Below are 19,766 nucleotides of genomic sequence, written 5' to 3'. Positions count from 1 at the left end.
GTTGATGTATGGCTGTGTTGAGGTCAGTTGTCTGGTTGATGTATAGCTGTGTTGAGGTCAGTTGTCAGGTTGATGTATGGCTGTGTTGAGGTCAGTTGTCTGGTTGATGTAAAGCTGTGTTGAGGTCAGTTGTCTGGTTGATGTAAAGCTGTGTTGAGGTCAGTTGTCTGGTTGATGTATGGCTGTGTTGAGGTCAGTTGTCAGGTTGATGTATGGCTGTGTTGAGGTCAGTAGTCAGGTTGATGTATGGCTGTGTTGAGGTCAGTTGTCTGGTTGATGTATAGCTGTGTTGAGGTCAGTTGTCTGGTTGATGTAAAGCTGTGTTGAGGTCAGTTGTCTGGTTGATGTATGGCTGTGTTGAGGTCAGTTGTCTGGTTGATGTATAGCTGTGTTGAGGTCAGTTGTCAGGTTGATGTATGGCTGTGTTGAGGTCAGTTGTCAGGTTGATGTATAGCTGTGTTGAGGTCAGTTGTCAGGTTGATGTATGGCTGTGTTGAGGTCAGTTGTCAGGTTGATGTATGGCTGTGTTGAGGTCAGTTGTCTGGTTGATGTAAAGCTGTGTTGAGGTCAGTTGTCTGGTTGATGTAAAGCTGTGTTGAGGTCAGTTGTCTGGTGACTCTGTGAATGAGTCTCTCTATTTTCTTGTTTCCTCACTCCTCTTGTTCTCGCATCGTTGCCGTGGGGGCAGATTCCCCTGCGTGCGGCCGGTCGTTCCAGTGACAGAAAAGAGGGGGGAGATGGAGGGAGTTAAGGGAGGGAGAGATGGAGAGAGATGGAGGTAGAGATGAAGAGAGATGGAAAGAGATAAAGAATGATGCAGAAGAGATAAAAGACATGAGCTCTGCTTTGTGTGTGTCTAAACTCATGTCTTCTGCTCCCTCCCTCCCTCCCTCCCTCCCTCCACAGTGGTTTCAGTACGGAGGTTGTATTCTACACTACAGGTACGCTGCTCTCCTGCCCCCTGGCACCGCGGCTGCTGCGGGCGGGCGTCTCCTGGGTAACCCTGGAGTGGGGCCGTCCTGAGGGCAGCGCCAACGAGGAGCTAATCACATACACACTCGAGATCCAGGAGGACAATACCGTGAGTCTCACACACACACACACACACACACACACACACACACACACACACACACACACACACACACACACACACACACACACACACACACACACACACACACACACACAAGTACAGCAAGACGTCCGTTTAAAGGTTAACTGAGAATGTTTGACCTTCCAGGGAACAGACTTTCATCCAAAGTACACTGGAGACAAGCTAACCTCCACAGTGCAAGGCCTGAAGAGGAGCACACAGTACAAATTCAGGGTAAGAGTGTGTCTGTCTCTGAGGTTTTATGGTGGCGAATGGCGTCTGATTGTGTGTTACCATGGAAACAGAAAAGGCTTGTATTCTGCTAGAAAGACACAGTGATTGGTGTCATCATGTGCACGAGATACACACGCACTACATAATCTGTCAGCGTTTAGCCGTCATGCTGTCCTCTGTAGAAATACCTGGAATTTACTGCTATTTATAAACTGGGCGGTTCGAGCCCTGAATCCTGGTTGGCTGACAGCCGTGGTATATCAGACTGTATACCATGGGTTATACTGCTCTGATTACGTTGGTAACCAGTTTATTTAAGCAATAAGGCACCTCAGGGGTTTGTGATATATGGTCAATATACCACGGCTAAGGGCTGTATCCAGGCACTCTGCGTTGCGTCGTGCATAAGATCAGCCCTTAGCCGTGGTATATTGACCATATATCACAAACCCCTGAGGTGCCTTATTGCTTAATTAAACACCTGCAAAACACTGCTATAAGTCTATCTGTGCTTTGTTGAAGGTTTTCATTTGAAAAACACAATGTCCTGAAAAGAAAAGTGAGTGAGAGAGAGAGTGACCTAGACAGAGAGAGCGTGACCTAGACAGAGAGAGCGTGACCTAGACAGAGAGAGAGTGACCTAGACAGAGAGAGCGTGACCTAGACAGAGAGAGCGTGACCTAGACAGAGAGAGCGTGACCTAGACAGAGAGAGCGTGACCTAGACAGAGAGAGAATGACCTAGACAGAGAGAGAGTGACCTAGACAGAGAGAGAGTGACCTAGACAGAGAGAGTGTGACCTAGACAGAGAGAGTGTGACCTAGACAGAGAGAGTGTGACCTAGACAGAGAGAGTGTGACCTAGACAGAGAGAGTGTGACCTAGACAGAGAGAGTGTGACCTAGACAGAGAGAGTGTGACCTAGACAGAGAGAGTGTGACCTAGACAGAGAGAGTGTGACCTAGACAGAGAGAGCGTGACCTAGACAGAGAGAGAGTGACCTAGACAGAGAGAGAATGACCTAGACAGAGAGAGTGTGACCTAGACAGAGAGAGTGTGACCTAGACAGAGAGAGTGTGACCTAGACAGAGAGAGTGTGACCTAGACAGAGAGAGTGTGACCTAGACAGAGAGAGTGTGACCTAGACAGAGAGAGTGTGACCTAGACAGAGAGAGTGTGACCTAGACAGAGAGAGAGTGACCTAGACAGAGAGAGTGTGTGCGTACACGTGTATGCAGCATATTTGTGTAGCTACATGCGTGTGTGTGATCTGTCTGCATGGGACAAATCATCACAAACAAAATGGGGAACACACATGAAGAGTTTTATTCCAAAAAGCTATATATTCATTTTCAGAAATGTTGGTAAATTAGCTTTTATTGTTTAAAGAAATGATTGGTGTGGTTTTTTTTCATGGCGTAGGTTTGTTCAATGATGTAAAGGCCATCGTATGTAGTAGACCAAGGCGCAGCGGGTTGAGTGCTCATTTTAACTTTTATTGAACACTTAAATAACAAAACAAGAAAACAAACGGACGCATAGTATTGCAGGCTAAACACAGCAGTGCAAAAACAATTTCCCACAAAACCCATTACAAAAACACCCCTCTATATAGGACCTTCAATCAGAGGCAACAAGGAACAGCTGCCTCCAATTGAAGGTCCATCCAATAACCCTAAACATAGAACTACAAAGACTAGACCAGAACATAGAAATATACTAACATAGAACATAACCAAAAACCCCGGAACACTCTAAACAAACACCCCTCTACATAAACACATAGCCCAACAAACCCCGAAACACTCAAAACAAACACCCCCTGCCACGTCCTGACCAAACTATAATAACAAATAACCCCTTTACTGGTCAGAACGTGGCAAATGACAGACATGTATTTGTTTAAAATCTATGACTTGATGGTTTCATTTCAGAGAGACAAATAGTCATGTTTTTTGCTTAATGCTAAATATCCGTCTCTCTCTCAGAGAAGTAGTACTGCTAGGTTTTACACAGTCCAATGTAATAAAATAACATGGCTTTTTATAAAGAACTGCAGAAATGTGTGACGTCAATATTATTATTATTATCTTATTTCTTTTCATACAGTAATATGAGATTTGTATGTAAAACATTTACATTTGAGTCATTTAGCAGACGCTCTTATCCAGAGAGACTTACAGTAAGTGCATTCGTCTTACGGGTAGCTTGGTGAGACAACCACATATCACAGTCAAACATACAGGATACCAACATTCCATTCCAGCTAAACGTATAGTATAGTATAGTATAGTATAGTGTTTTGCAAAGAAACTCATTTTTTATAAACATCTCAAATCTATTCATAAAAAAAATCTGAGAACAGTCATATTTTACACAAACATGAAGGTACCCATAAGCAATCATTTCTGATGAAAAAACACAAATGTGTAAAATTGGTGGATATAGCGTTTTGGAAATAAATTCTTAGTATATCTATATATATTTCTATTGTTCTGGTCACAGTGACCAGTACCCAGTAGGAAATCCTGTTGATATAGTGAATCATTGATTAGAGAGTGGACTAGAGCATCTCTCTCTTTTCCCTTCCACTCATTCCTCTCTCTCTCTCTGTAGTGTCCATTAGTTGAGGGAATATATTGGAGAGGGAGTGAGGGAGGGAGGGAGGGAGGGAGGGAGGGAGGGAGAGTGGGGGAGAGGGAAAGAGAGGTGAATAGAGAGGAGAGGGTGTTTTGTTTTGTACAATGTGCTTTCTTGTTGTTGTTGTGTGTTCTCTGAATGGCAGGTGGAACGTAAAGTCTTCCAGTCTGCACAGCAAGGCAGACATTTACATCACAGTAAAGAGCACAGGCAATGCCAATAGCCACCAGCACAGACCTGTGCAGAACATATACAGTACAGTACAAGTCATTATAGTCAGCAGTGGGATTTATTTGGAAACTTTGTTTAGAACTATGCATTGTATAAAGAGGTGATCATTTATAGCAGTTTATTGGATAATATGCCATCTATTTCAAATGTACAATCAATACATACAAAATATAAAAATATTCTCCCCTCTCTTCTCTCTCCCTCTTTCTCTCTCCTTCTTTCTCTCTCCCTCTTTCTCTCTCCCTCCTCTCTCTCTCCCTCCTCTCTCTCTCTCCCTCCTCTCTCTCTCTCTCCCTCCTCTCTCTCTCTCTCTCTCTCTCTCTCTCTCTCTCTCTCTCTCTCTCCCTCCTCTCTCTCTCCCTCCTCTCTCTCTCCCTCCTCTCTCTCTCCCTCTCTCTGCAGCTGATAGCGTCTAACGTGGAGGGTGGCAGTAAACCCAGTGAAGTGTTGGTGTGTACTACCAGTCCTGATAAACCTGGACCCCCTTGTCCCCCCCGAGTCACTACCGCTACATCTTATGGCTTCACCATCACCTGGGGTAAACCCACAAACACGTGTGCATGTTTTCAGTGTGATTACGCTGTGTCAATGGAGTTGTAAAACATAATGAACAAACATAAAGTAAGTACTGTTTTGTCTTGATTTCACCCAACTATAAACCAAAATGCAATAACTCTGTCACAGGCGTCATAATGAGTAGACCAAGGTGCTGCGTGGAATATGTTCATCTTGTAGTTTTAATGAAAGCAGAAGGAACACTTACAAATGAAACCAAAAAATGACAGCAGACAGTTCCGTCAGGTACTTTACAACTAAACGGAAAACAACTACCCACAAAACACAAAGGAAAAACAGGCTGCCTAAGTATGGCTTCCAATCAGAGACAACGCTAGACACCTGCCTCTGATTGGAAACCATAGAAAACATAGAAAACAAAACATAGAATGCCCACAAGCCTATCACACCCTGGCCTAGCAAACAGAGAAAACACAGCTCTCCTAGGTCAGAGCATGACAAACTCTTTCTCTCTCTCTCTCTCTCTGTCTCTCTCGGTCTCCTCTGTTCTTCCTCCAGATCCTCCCCAGGACAATGGAGGTTCAGAAGTTCTGACGTATCTGCTGGAGATCTCAGAAGGCAGCTGTGACGGTACAACACTCTGTCCTTCTCTGTTTTAGTTTTCCAGTCAATCACCATTAGTCTTACTTCTGCAGAAACACCTGCAATGTACTGCTATATAAACACCTGCAATGTACTGCTATATAAACACCTGCAATGTACTGCTATATAAACACCTGCAATGTACTGCTATATAAACACCTGCAATGTACTGCTATATAAACACCTGCAATGTACTGCTATATAAACACCAGTAATGTACTGCTATATAAACACCTGCAATGTACTGCTATATAAACACCTGCAATGTACTGCTATGTAAACACCTGCAATGTACTGCTATGTAAACACCTGCAATGTACTGCTATATAAACACCTGCAATGTACTGCTATATAAACACCTGCAATGTACTGCTATATAAACACCTGCAATGTACTGCTATGTAAACACCTGCAATGTACTGCTATCTAAACACCTGCAATGTACTGCTATATAAACACCTGCAATGTACTGCTATATAAACACCTGCAATGTACTGCTATATAAACACCAGTAATGTACTGCTATATAAACACCTGCAATGTACTGCTATATAAACACCAGTAATGTACTGCTATATAAACACCAGTAATGTACTGATATATAAACACCTGCAATGTACTGCTATATAAACACCTGTAATTTACTAGCAATAAGTGTATCAGTGCTTTGACGTTTTCTGTAATATTCCTCCTTTCTTTTTCTCTCTCAGTTTTTTTTTGTCCTTCTCTGTCAGGTTGAGTGCTTTTTACTAAGTCCATACAGTGGGGGGGAAAAGTATTCGATCCCCTGCTGATTCTGTACATTTGCCCACTGACAAAGAAAGGATCAGTCTATAATTTTAATGGTAGGTTTATTTGAACAGTGAGAGACAGAATAACAACAAAAATATCCAGAAAAACGCATGTCAAAAATGTTATAAAATGATTTGCATTTTAATGAGGGAAATAAGTATTTGACCCCCTCTCAATCAGAAAGATTTCTGGCACCCAGGTGTCTTTAATACAGGTAACGAGCTGAGATTAGGGAGTGCTTAAAGGGAGTGCTCCTAACCGCAGCTTGTTACCTGTAAAAAAGACACCTGTCCACAGAAGCAATCAATCAGATTGCAAACTCTCCACCATGGCCAAGACCAAAGAGCTCTCCAAGGATGTCAAGGACAAGATTGTAGACCTACACAAGGCTGGAATGGGCTACAAGACCATCGCCAAGCAGCTTGGTGAGAAGGTGACAACATTTGGTGCGATTATTTTCAAATGGAAGAAACACAAAAGAACTGTCAATATCCCTCGGCCTGGGACTCCATGCAAGATCTCACCTCGTGGAGTTGCAATGATCATGAGAATGGTGAGGAATCAGCCCAGAACTACACGAGAGGATCTTGTCAATGATCTCAAGGCAGCTGGGACCATAGTCACCAAGAAAACAATTGGTAACACACTACGCCGAGAAGGACTGAAATCCTGCAGCGCCCGCAAGGTCCCCCTGCTCAAGAATACATATACAGGCCCGTCTGAAGCCTGCCAATGAACATCTGAATGACTCAGAGGACAACTGGTGAAAGTGTTGTGGTCAGATGAGACCAAAATGGAGCTCTTTGACATCAACTCAACTCGCCGTGTTTGGAGGAGGAGGAATGCTGCCTATGACCCCAAGAACACCATCTCCACCGTCAAACATGGAGGTGGAAACATTATGCTTTGGGGGTGTTTTTCTGCTAAGGGGACAGGACAACTTCACCGCATGAAAGGGGCGATGGACGGGCCATGTACCGTCAAAGCTTGGGTGAAAACCTCCTTCCCTCAGCCAGGGCATTGAAAATGGGTCGTGGATGGGTATTCCAGCATGACAATGACCCAAAACACACGGCCAAGGCAACAAAGGAGTGGCTCAAGAAGAAGCACATTAAGGTCCTGGAGTGGCCTTGCCAGTCTCCAGACCTTAATCCCATAGAAATCTGTGGAGGGAGCTGAAGGTTCGAGTTGCCAAACGTCAGCCTCGAAACCTTAATGACTTGGAGAAGATCTGCAAAGAGGAGTGGGACAAAATCCCTCCTGAGATGTGTGCAAACCTGGTGGCCAACTACAAGAAACGACTGACCTCTGTGATTGCCAACAAGGGTTTTGCCACCAAGTACTAAGTCATGTTTTGCAGAGGGGTCAAATACTTATTTCCCTCATTAAAATGCAAATCATTTTATAACATTTTTGACATGCGTTTTTCTGGATTTTTTTGTTGTTATTCTGTCTCTCACTGTTCAAATAAACCTACCATTAAAATTATAGACTGATCATTTCTTTGTCAGTGGGCAAAGGTACAAAATCAGCAGGGGATCAAATACTTTTTCCCCCCACTGTAACTCTTGTGACCTACATAATAATGAACAGGAGTGGTCATCTCTTCAGAACACAGTGATTAGTCTGGTCATATTCAGTTTGGTCATAGTTTATCAACCCAGCAAATTCTGAAAGCTCCTACTTTCTTCCACGTTTTCTCCCCCTCTCCCTCCTTCTCTCTACCTACCCACCCACTCCTTCTCTTTCTCTTCCCCTCTATCCCATCTATGCCCTTCCCCTTCCTCACCCCACTTCACCCCTCTCTCTCTTCCTGATTAAAGTGCCATTGAAACAGTGAATAGACTGAACTGACAGAGGTTGAAACACAGTTCTCTCCCTGTGTTGTCAGCTATGAATAGATGTGGTGCCTTGTTGAACTGCATATATACCTCTATACACACATATTCACATACACACAAACACTCATCTGCTCTTTGTCTTGTGCAGCGGGTCAGTGGGAGGTGGCGTACAGCGGCCCCGCTACAGAGTGTGTGTGTGAAGGACTGACGCCCGGCACAGTTTACCGCCTGCGAGTGTGTAGCATCAGCACAGGTGGACACAGCCAGGTAAAACACACACACTCGCACACACCCCATGGTCAATAATCCATTTAATCACACAATGAATCAATTGACCTTCCCATGATCCTCTGTGTTCTGCCAGTGTTCCTTCAGCGTTCCGGTTCGGACGTTGAGTGTTGCCCCCGGACCCTGCCAACCGCCCAGGATCGTGGGTAAAGCCAAACACAAGGAAGTACAGTTAGAATGGGGTAAATTCACACACACACACACACACACACACACACACACACACACACACACACACACACACACACACACACACGTGTGTTTTACTGTCTGGAAAGTCAAATCAACCTTTGGCTGTTCTCTGCTCTTCTCTGTGCCCAACCTAATACACCCTGATCACGACCTTGTTACAACACACCCACACACACAACCTAATACACCCTGATCACGACCTTGTTACAACACACCCACACACACAACCTAATACACCCTGATCACGACCTTGTTACAACACACCCACACACACAACCTAATACACCCTGATCACGACCTTGTTACAACACACCCACACACACAACCTAATACACCCTGATCACGACCTTGTTACAACACACCCACACACACAACCTAATACACCCTGATCACGACCTTGTTACAACACACCCACACACACAACCTAATACACCCTGATCACGACCTTGTTACAACACACACACAACCTAATACACCCTGATCACGACCTTGTTACAACACACCCACACACACACAACCTAATACACCCTGATCACGACCTTGTTACAACACACCCACACACACAACCTAATACACCCTGATCACGACCTTGTTACAACACACCCACACACACAACCTAATACACCCTGATCACGACCTTGTTACAACACACCCACACACACAACCTAATACACCCTGATCACGACCTTGTTACAACACACCCACACACACAACTTAATACACCCTGATCACGACCTTGTTACAACACACCCACACACACAACCTAATACACCCTGATCACGACCTTGTTACAACACACCCACACACACACAACCTAATACACCCTGATCACGACCTTGTTACAACACACCCACACACACAACCTAATACACCCTGATCACGACCTTGTTACAACACACCCACACACACAACCTAATACACCCTGATCACGACCTTGTTACAACACACCCACACACACAACCTAATACACCCTGATCACGACCTTGTTACAACACACCCACACACACAACCTAATACACCCTGATCACGACCTTGTTACAACACACCCACACACACAACCTAATACACCCTGATCACGACCTTGTTACAACACACCCACACACACACAACCTAATACACCCTGATCACGACCTTGTTACAACACACCCACACACACAACCTAATACACCCTGATCACGACCTTGTTACAACACACCCACACACACAACCTAATACACCCTGATCACGACCTTGTTACAACACACCCACACACACAACCTAATACACCCTGATCACGACCTTGTTACAACACACCCACACACACAACCTAATACACCCTGATCACGACCTTGTTACAACACACCCACACACACAACCTAATACACCCTGATCACGACCTTGTTACAACACACCCACACACACACACAACCTAATACACCCTGATCACGACCTTGTTACAACACACCCACACACACAACCTAATACACCCTGATCACGACCTTGTTACAACACACCCACACACACAACCTAATACACCCTGATCACGACCTTGTTACAACACACCCACACACACAACCTAATACACCCTGATCACGACCTTGGTACAACACACCCACACACACAACCTAATACACCCTGATCACGACCTTGTTACAACACACCCACACACACAACCTAATACACCCTGATCACGACCTTGTTACAACACACCCACACACACAACCTAATACACCCTGATCACGACCTTGGTACAACACACCCACACATGCTGTGCACCCGCTCTAAGAAACCTAATTCACTTTAATTCAGCTTTATTGCGACTCTAATTCAGCTTTATTGCGACTCTAATGCAGCCTATCTAAACCTTAATGTAGCCTAATGTAGTCTAATTCAGCTGCATTCTATGTGGTTAAAGTCGTTAGAATCAGGCAAGCCTCAATATAATGTGGCAAATGTTCCTCATTAAAATGTGTGTGTGTGTGTTTATGTCCGTGCGTGCGCGTGTGTGGGAGACTAACACTCCCCATTAAGAAACAGACTAAAGGACAATTGAGTAGACTGTGTTCTCTCTCTCTTTTTCAATCTCACTCCCTCTTTCCCCCCTTTATTCGCTTTCTCTCTGTGCGTCACACCATAAAGCTGGCTGAAACACATAGAGAACACTAATGAGTGGATGAAAAGACAGTTCATTCAAAATCTCCTTCTGTTATGCTGTGTTTGACTAGGTGTTGCAGCTCTTTATACTAGATTAAAATGTTTGTCCTCTCTGTCTCTCTCTCACTACCCCCTCTCTCGCGCTCTCTCTCTCTCTCTCTCTCTGTCTCTCTCACTACCCCCTCTCTCTGTCTCTCTCTCACTACCCCCTCTCTCTCGCTCTCGCTCTCTCTCTGTCTCTCTCACTACCCCCTCTCTCTCTCTCTCTCTCTCTCACTACCCCCTCTCTCTCGCTCTCGCTCTCTCTCTGTCTCTCTCACTACCCCCTCTCTCTCGCGCTCTCTCTCTCTCTGTCTCTCTCTCACTACCCCTCTCTGTCTCTTATCTCACTACCCCCTCTCTCTTGCTCTCTCTCTCTCTCTCTCACTACCCCCTCTCTCTCGCGCTCTCTCTCTCTCTGTCTCTCTCTCACTACCCCTCTCTGTCTCTTATCTCACTACCCCCTCTCTCTCGCTCTCGCTCTCTCTCTGTCTCTCTCACTACCCCCTCTCTCTCTCTCTCTCACTACCCCCTCTCTCTCGCTCTCGCTCTCTCTCTGTCTCTCTCACTACCCCCTCTCTCTCGCGCTCTCTCTCTCTCTGTCTCTCTCTCACTACCCCTCTCTGTCTCTTATCTCACTACCCCCTCTCTCTTGCTCTCTCTCTCTCTCTCTCTCACTACCCCCTCTCTCTCGCGCTCTCTCTCTCTCTTGGTCTCTCTCTCACTACCCCCTCTCTCTCTGTCTCTCTCTCAATACCCCCTCTCTCTCGCGCTCTCTCTGTCTCTCTCTCACTACCCCCTCTCTCTTGCGCTCTCTCTGTCTCTCTCTCACTACCCCCTCTCTCTCGCGCTCTCTCTCTCTCTCGGTCTCTCTCTCACTACCCCCTCTCTCTCGCGCTCTCTCTCTCTCTCTGTCTCTCTCTCACTACCCCCTCTCTCTCGCGCTCTCTCTCTCTCTGTCTCTCTCTCACTACCCCTCTCTCACTCTCTCTCTTTCTCTCACTACCCCCCTCTGTCTCGCTCTCTCTACCTCTCTCTCTCTACCTCTCTCTCACATTACCCCTCTCTCTCTCTCACTACCCCTCTCTATTTATCTCTCTACCTCTGTCTCTCTCCCTTTCTACTTTTCTCCCCCACTCTTTCTCTCTTTCCCCTCTGACCCTCCCCCTCCTCTTCCAGACGGACTGACGTCAGAAGCTGTGTGTGAGGAGTGTGTGTTCAGTCTGGAGATGACATCATCAGAGGGCGACGCTGAGCCCAGTGAGGTGTACAATGGGACAGAGCTGCAGTGCAGTGTGGGTAGTCTGCTGCCGGGGGCAACCTACAACTTCAGACTGAGGGCTGCCAACGAGGCTGGGGTGAGACACACACACACAGACACACACACCCTAATGAACGCTGACCAGAAGCAGGCAGACAAACACTCTCTAGTCTAATTGATGTGATCAGTCCATCCCTGAGTGCTATTCAGACTTAGTTCAAGAGGTACTCAAACACACTTACACACACACACACACACACTGTCTGATCAAAGTATAAAACTGATAAGTGCTCATCAAAAACGAGGACATACAGAGGAACAAACAGAAAGTCGACTGGAGACCAATTCTCCTAGCAGCTAGTATTTAGTCCAATCAGACAGTGTTCAGTTCGCTGCTCTGATCAACCATCTGCTGCAGCAACAATCTATTCTACAGCCATGTCAAGGCACTCTGCCCCATTTAGCAATCATAGAAATGATTTGAATGCAGGAATAGTCATGCTCGAAAAGTCATGTTTGATTGATTAAAGTTTCATGTGCGCCCGATCTGAGCTGAGCCTAAATCTAATTTAATGGTTGATCAAACAGACTTTATCATTTGTGAGCCTGCTACTAGAATTGTTTTTATTTTTCCTATAATTTTACTTGTGTGTTTCCTGTCATGTGACCTGTGTTTCCTGTCATGTGACCTGTGTGTTTCCTGTCATGTGACTGGTGTGTTTCCTGTCATGTGACTGGTATGTTTCCTGTCATGCGACCTGTATGTTTCCTGTCATGTGACCGGTATGTTTCCTGTCATGTGACCGGTGTGTTTCCTGTTTACTCCTGTAGTTTGGAGAGTACTCTGAGGCAGTGGAGGTGACGACAGCAGCGGGTCCTCCAGGCCAGTGTGTGGCGCCACTCATCACTCTGAACAACACCACCTGTCTAACAGTCAGCTGGGAGGTACTGCCTGTCTATCTATCTTCTTTACACTCTGTCTACACTTCCATTTAGAACAGAGACAATATGCACTTCAGTCTGCCTCCAAATTACAAGAAAGAGGGAGAGAGAGTAGAGGGAGGGAGGGAGGGAGAGGTGTTTGTAAAATAATTCCCGGAGAGTTTACATGGGTCTAGTGTCTGATTGGATGTTTGGTTCCTTCCTGTTCTGTGTGTTTATCCTGTGTTCGAATATGGTGTGTGTTCTAAGACGTTCTGTGTTGTGGTTTGTGTGTGTTTCTCCTGTGTTCTAAGACGTTCTGTGTTGTGGTTTGTGTGTGTTTCTCCTGTGTTCTAAGACGTTCTGTGTTGTGGTTTGTGTGTGTTTCTCCTGTGTTCTAAGACGTTCTGTGTTGTGGTTTGTGTGTGTTTCTCCTGTGTTCTAAGACGTTCTGTGTTGTGGTTTGTGTGTGTTTCTCCTGTGTTCTAAGACGTTCTGTGTTGGGGTTTGTGTGTGTTTCTCCTGTGTTCTAAGACGTTCTGTGTTGGGGTTTGTGTGTGTTTCTCCTGTGTTCTAAGACGTTCTGTGTTGGGGTTTGTGTGTGTTTCTCCTGTGTTCTAAGACGTTCTGTGTTGTGGTTTGTGTGTGTTTCTCCTGTGTTCTAAGACGTTCTGTGTTGTGGTTTGTGTGTGTTTCTCCTGTGTTCTAAGACGTTCTGTGTTGTGGTTTGTGTGTGTTTCTCCTGTGTTCTAAGACGTTCTGTGTTGGGGTTTGTGTGTGTTTCTCCTGTGTTCTAAGACGTTCTGTGTTGGGGTTTGTGTGTGTTTCTCCTGTGTTCTAAGACGTTCTGTGTTGGGGTTTGTGTGTGTTTCTCCTGTGTTCTAAGACGTTCTGTGTTGTGGTTTGTGTGTGTTTCTCCTGTGTTCTAAGACGTTCTGTGTTGTGGTTTGTGTGTGTTGTAGAGTCCTGAAGGATCAGGCTCTGACATCTCAGAGTATCGTCTGGACTGGTCCAGGGAGGAGGAGCCTATGGAGCTCATCTACTGTGGACCAGAAACCCAGTGTGAAGTATCAGACCTGACCCCCGCGACCCACTACTGCTGTAGACTACAGGTACACACACACACACTACTGCTGTAGACTACAGGTACACACACACACACTACTGCTGTAGACTACAGGTACACACACACACACTACTGCTGTAGACTACAGGTACACACACACACACTACTACTGTAGACTACAGGTACACACACACTACTGCTGTAGACTACAGGTACACACACACTACTGTGGTAGACTACAAGTACACACCCTACTGCTGTAGACTACAGGTATACACACACACACACTACTGCTGTAGACTACAGGTACACACACACTACTGCTGTAGACTACAGGTATACACACACTACTGCTGTAGACTACAGGTACACACACTACTGCTGTAGACTACAGGTATACACACCCTACTGCTGTAGACTACAGGTATACACCCACTACTGCTGTAGACTACAGGTATACACACACTACTGCTATAGACTACAGGTATACACACACTACTGCTGTAGACTACAGGTATACACACACACTACTGCTGTAGACTACATGTACACACACCCTACTGCTGTAGACTACAGGTATACACACTACTGCTGTAGACTACAGGTACACACACACTACTGCTGTAGACTACAGGTATACACACTACTGCTGTAGACTACAGGTACACACACACTACTGCTGTAGACTACAGGTACACACACACTACTGCTGTAGACTACAGGTATACACACTACTGCTGTAGACTACAGGTACACACACTACTGCTGTAGACTACAGGTACACACACTACTGCTGTAGACTACAGGTACACACACTACTGCTGTAGACTACAGGTACACACACTACTGCTGTAGACTACAGGTACACACACTACTGCTGTAGACTACAGGTACACACACTACTGCTGTAGACTACAGGTACACACAAACACTACTGCTGTAGACTACAGGTACACACCCACTACTGCTGTAGACTACAGGTACACACCCACTACTGCTGTAGACTACAGGTATACACACACTACTGCTGTAGACTACATGTATACACACTACTGCTGTAGACTACATGTATACACACACTACTGCTGTAGACTACAGGTATACACACACTACTGCTGTAGACTACAGGTATACACACACTACTGCGGTAGACTACAGGTATACACACTACTGCTGTAGACTACAGGTACACACACACAAATGCTGTAGACTACAGGTACACACACACACTACTGCTGTAGACTGTATACACACTACTGCTGTAGACTACAGGTATACACACTACTGCTGTAGACTACAGGTACACACACTACTGCTGTAGACTACAGGTACACACACTCACACACTACTGCTGTAGACTACAGGTACACACACTACTGCTGTAGACTACAGGTACACACACACACACACTACTGCTGTAGACTACAGGTATACACACACTACTGCTGTAGACTACAGGTACACACACAGACACACAATACTACTGTAGACTACAGGTACACACACTACTGCAGTAGACTACAGGTACACACACACACACTACTGCTGTAGACTACAGGTACACACACACACACACACTACTGCTGTAGACTACAGGTACACACACACACACTACTGCTGTAGACTACAGGTACACACACACACACACACACACACACACACACTACTACTGTAGACTACAGGTACACACACACTACTGCTGTAGACTACAGGTACACACCCACTACTGCTGTAGACTACAGGTATACACACACTACTGCTGTAGACTACAGGTACACACCCACTACTGCTGTAGACTACAGGTACACACACACTACTGCTGTAGACTACAGGTATACACACACTACTGCTGTAGACTACAGGTATACACACACACTACTGCTGTAGACTACAGGTACACACACTACTGCTTTAGACTACATGTATACACACACTACTGCTGTAGACTACAGGTATACACCCTACTGCTGTAGACTACAGGTATACACACTACTGCTTTAGACTACAGGTATACACACACACACTACTGCTGTAGACTACAGGTACACACACACTACTGCTGTAGACTACAGGTATACACACACTACTGCTGTAGACTACAGGTATACACACACACCCTACTGCTGTAGACTACAGGTACACACACACAACTGCTGTAGACTACAGGTACACACACCCTACAGCTGTAGACACCAGGTACACACACTACTGCTGTAGACTACAGGTACACACACTACTGCTGTAGACTACAGGTATACACACACTAATGCTGTAGACTACAGGTACACACACACTACTGCTGTAGACTACAGGTATACGCACTACTGCTGTAGACTACAGGTATACACACACTACTGCTGTCGATTACAGGTACACACACTACTGCTGTAGACTACAGGTATACACACACACACTGCTGCTGTAGACTACAGGTACACACACACTACTGCTGCAGACTACAGGTACACACCCACTACTGCTGTAGACTACAGGTACACACCCACTACTGCTGTAGACTACAGGTATACACACACTACTGCTGTAGACTACAGGTACACACACACTACTGCTGTAGACTACAGGTATTCACACTACTGCTATAGACTACAGGTATACACACACTACTGCTGTAGACTACAGGTACACACACTACTGCTTTAGACTACAGGTACACACCCTACTGCTGTAGACTACATGTATTCACACTACTGCTGTAGACTACAGGTACACACACTACTGCTGTAGACTACAGGTATATAAACACACTACTGCTGTAGACTACAGGTATACACACTACTGCTGTAGACTACAGGTATACACACACACTACTGCTGTAGACTACAGGTACACACACTACTGCTGTAGACTACAGGTATACACACACACACTACTGCTGTAGACTACAGGTACACACACACTACTGCTGTAGACTACAGGTATACACACACTACTGCTGTAGACTACAGGTATACACACACCCTACAGCTGTAGACTACATGTATACACACTACTGCTGTAGACTACATGTAAACACACTACTGCTTTAGACTACACGTACACACACTACTGCTGTAGACTACCGGTACACACACACTACTGCTGTAGACTACAGATATACACAAACTACTGCTGTAGACTACAGGTATACACACACTACTGCTTTAGACTACAGGTACACACCCACTACTGCTGTAGACTACAGGTATACACACACACACACACTACTGCTTTAGACTACAGGTACAGACACTACTGCTGTAGACTACAGGTACACACACACTACTGCTGTAGACTACATGTATACACACTACTGCTTTAGAATACAGGTACACACACTACTGCTTTAGACTACAAGTACACACCCTACTGCTGTAGACTACAGGTACACACACACTACTGCTGTAGACTACAGGTACACACACTACTGCTGTAGACTACAGGTATACACACACTACTGCTGTAGACTACAGGTATACACACACACCCTACAGCTGTAGACTACAGGTACACACACACACACACTACTGCTGTATACTACAGGTACAAACACTTCTGCTGTTGACTACAGGTATACACACGCTACTGCTGTACACTACAGGTATACACACCCACTACTGCTGTAGACTACAGGTACACACACACTACTACTGTAGACTACAGGTACACACACTACTGCTGTAGACTACAGGTATACACACACACACACACACACACACTACTGCTGTAGACTACAGGTATACACACACTACTGCTGTAGACTACAGATATACACACACTACTGCTGTAGACTACAGATATACACACACTACTGCTGTAGACTACAGGTACACACACACTACTGCTGTAGACTACAGGTACACACACTACTGCTGTAGACTACATGTATACACACTACTGCTGTAGACTACATGTATACACACTACTGCTGTAGACTACATGTAAACACACTACTGCTTTAGAATACACGTACACACACTACTGCTGTAGACTACCGGTACACACACACTACTGCTGTAGACTACAGATATACACACACTACTGCTGTAGACTACAGGTATACACACACACACACTACTGCTTTAGACTACAGGTACACACCCACTACTGCTGTAGACTACAGGTATACACACACACACACACACTACTGCTTTAGACTACAGGTACACACACTACTGCTGTAGACTACAGGTACACACACTACTGCTGTAGACTACATGTATACACACTACTGCTTTAGAATACAGGTACACACACACTACTGCTGTAGACTACAGGTACACACACTACTGCTGTAGACTACATGTATACACACTACTGCTGTAGACTACATGTAAACACACTACTGCTTTAGACTACACGTACACACACTACTGCTGTAGACTACCGGTACACACACACTACTGCTGTAGACTACAGATATACACACACTACTGCTGTAGACTACAGGTATACACACACTACTGCTTTAGACTACAGGTACACACCCACTACTGCTGTAGACTACAGGTATACACACACACACACACTACTGCTTTAGACTACAGGTACAGACACTACTGCTGTAGACTACAGGTACACACACACTACTGCTGTAGACTACATGTATACACACTACTGCTTTAGAATACAGGTACACACACTACTGCTTTAGACTACAAGTACACACCCTACTGCTGTAGACTACAGGTACACACACACTACTGCTGGAGACTACAGGTACACACACTACTGCTGTAGACTACAGGTATACACACACTACTGCTGTAGACTACAGGTATACACACACACCCTACAGCTGTAGACTACAGGTACACACACACACACACTACTGCTGTATACTACAGGTACAAACACTTCTGCTGTTGACTACAGGTATACACACGCTACTGCTGTACACTACAGGTATACACACCCACTACTGCTGTAGACTACAGGTACACACACACTACTACTGTAGACTACAGGTACACACACTACTGCTGTAGACTACAGGTATACACACACACACACACACACACACACTACTGCTGTAGACTACAGGTATACACACACTACTGCTGTAGACTACAGATATACACACACTACTGCTGTAGACTACAGATATACACACACTACTGCTGTAGACTACAGGTACACACACACTACTGCTGTAGACTACAGGTACACACACTACTGCTGTAGACTACATGTATACACACTACTGCTGTAGACTACATGTATACACACTACTGCTGTAGACTACACGTACACACACACTACTGCTGTAGACTACAGATATACACAAACTACTGCTGTAGACTACAGGTATACACACACTACTGCTTTAGACTACAGGTACACACCCACTACTGCTGTAGACTACAGGTATACACACACACACACACTACTGCTTTAGACTACAGGTACAGACACTACTGCTGTAGACTACAGGTACACACACACTACTGCTGTAGACTACATGTATACACACTACTGCTTTAGAATACAGGTACACACACTACTGCTTTAGACTACAAGTACACACCCTACTGCTGTAGACTACAGGTACACACACACTACTGCTGTAGACTACAGGTACACACACTACTGCTGTAGACTACAGGTATACACACACTACTGCTGTAGACTACAGGTATACACACACACCCTACAGCTGTAGACTACAGGTACACACACACACACACTACTGCTGTATACTACAGGTACAAACACTTCTGCTGTTGACTACAGGTATACACACGCTACTGCTGTACACTACAGGTATACACACCCACTACTGCTGTAGACTACAGGTACACACACACTACTACTGTAGACTACAGGTACACACACTACTGCTGTAGACTACAGGTATACACACACACACACACACACA

The 19,766-nt window shown here is 45.2% G+C and overlaps 1 protein-coding gene across 1 annotated transcript in view; it reads left to right on the top strand.

Annotated features, from left to right (window-relative positions):
- Window positions 1-19,766, top strand: part of LOC106591582 (fibronectin type III domain-containing protein 3B) — a 257,995-nt gene that overhangs the window by 173,649 nt on the left and 64,580 nt on the right. Inside the window, exons 14-22 of the mRNA XM_045698964.2 lie at window positions 907-1,081; window positions 1,244-1,330; window positions 4,603-4,738; window positions 5,275-5,346; window positions 8,140-8,258; window positions 8,356-8,461; window positions 11,823-12,001; window positions 12,736-12,849; window positions 13,788-13,937. Of these exons, the coding sequence (XP_045554920.1) occupies window positions 907-1,081; window positions 1,244-1,330; window positions 4,603-4,738; window positions 5,275-5,346; window positions 8,140-8,258; window positions 8,356-8,461; window positions 11,823-12,001; window positions 12,736-12,849; window positions 13,788-13,937 (1,138 nt within the window). The remainder of the gene's footprint in view (window positions 1-906; window positions 1,082-1,243; window positions 1,331-4,602; window positions 4,739-5,274; window positions 5,347-8,139; window positions 8,259-8,355; window positions 8,462-11,822; window positions 12,002-12,735; window positions 12,850-13,787; window positions 13,938-19,766) is intronic.

The sequence above is a fragment of the Salmo salar genome, chromosome 17, assembly GCF_965601325.2.
Source record: "Salmo salar chromosome 17, fSalSal1, whole genome shotgun sequence".
NCBI classification, from domain to species: domain Eukaryota; kingdom Metazoa; phylum Chordata; class Actinopteri; order Salmoniformes; family Salmonidae; genus Salmo; species Salmo salar.
The sequence above is the reverse complement of the archived record's forward strand: the minus strand, read 5'-3'. Positions and strand labels throughout refer to the sequence as shown.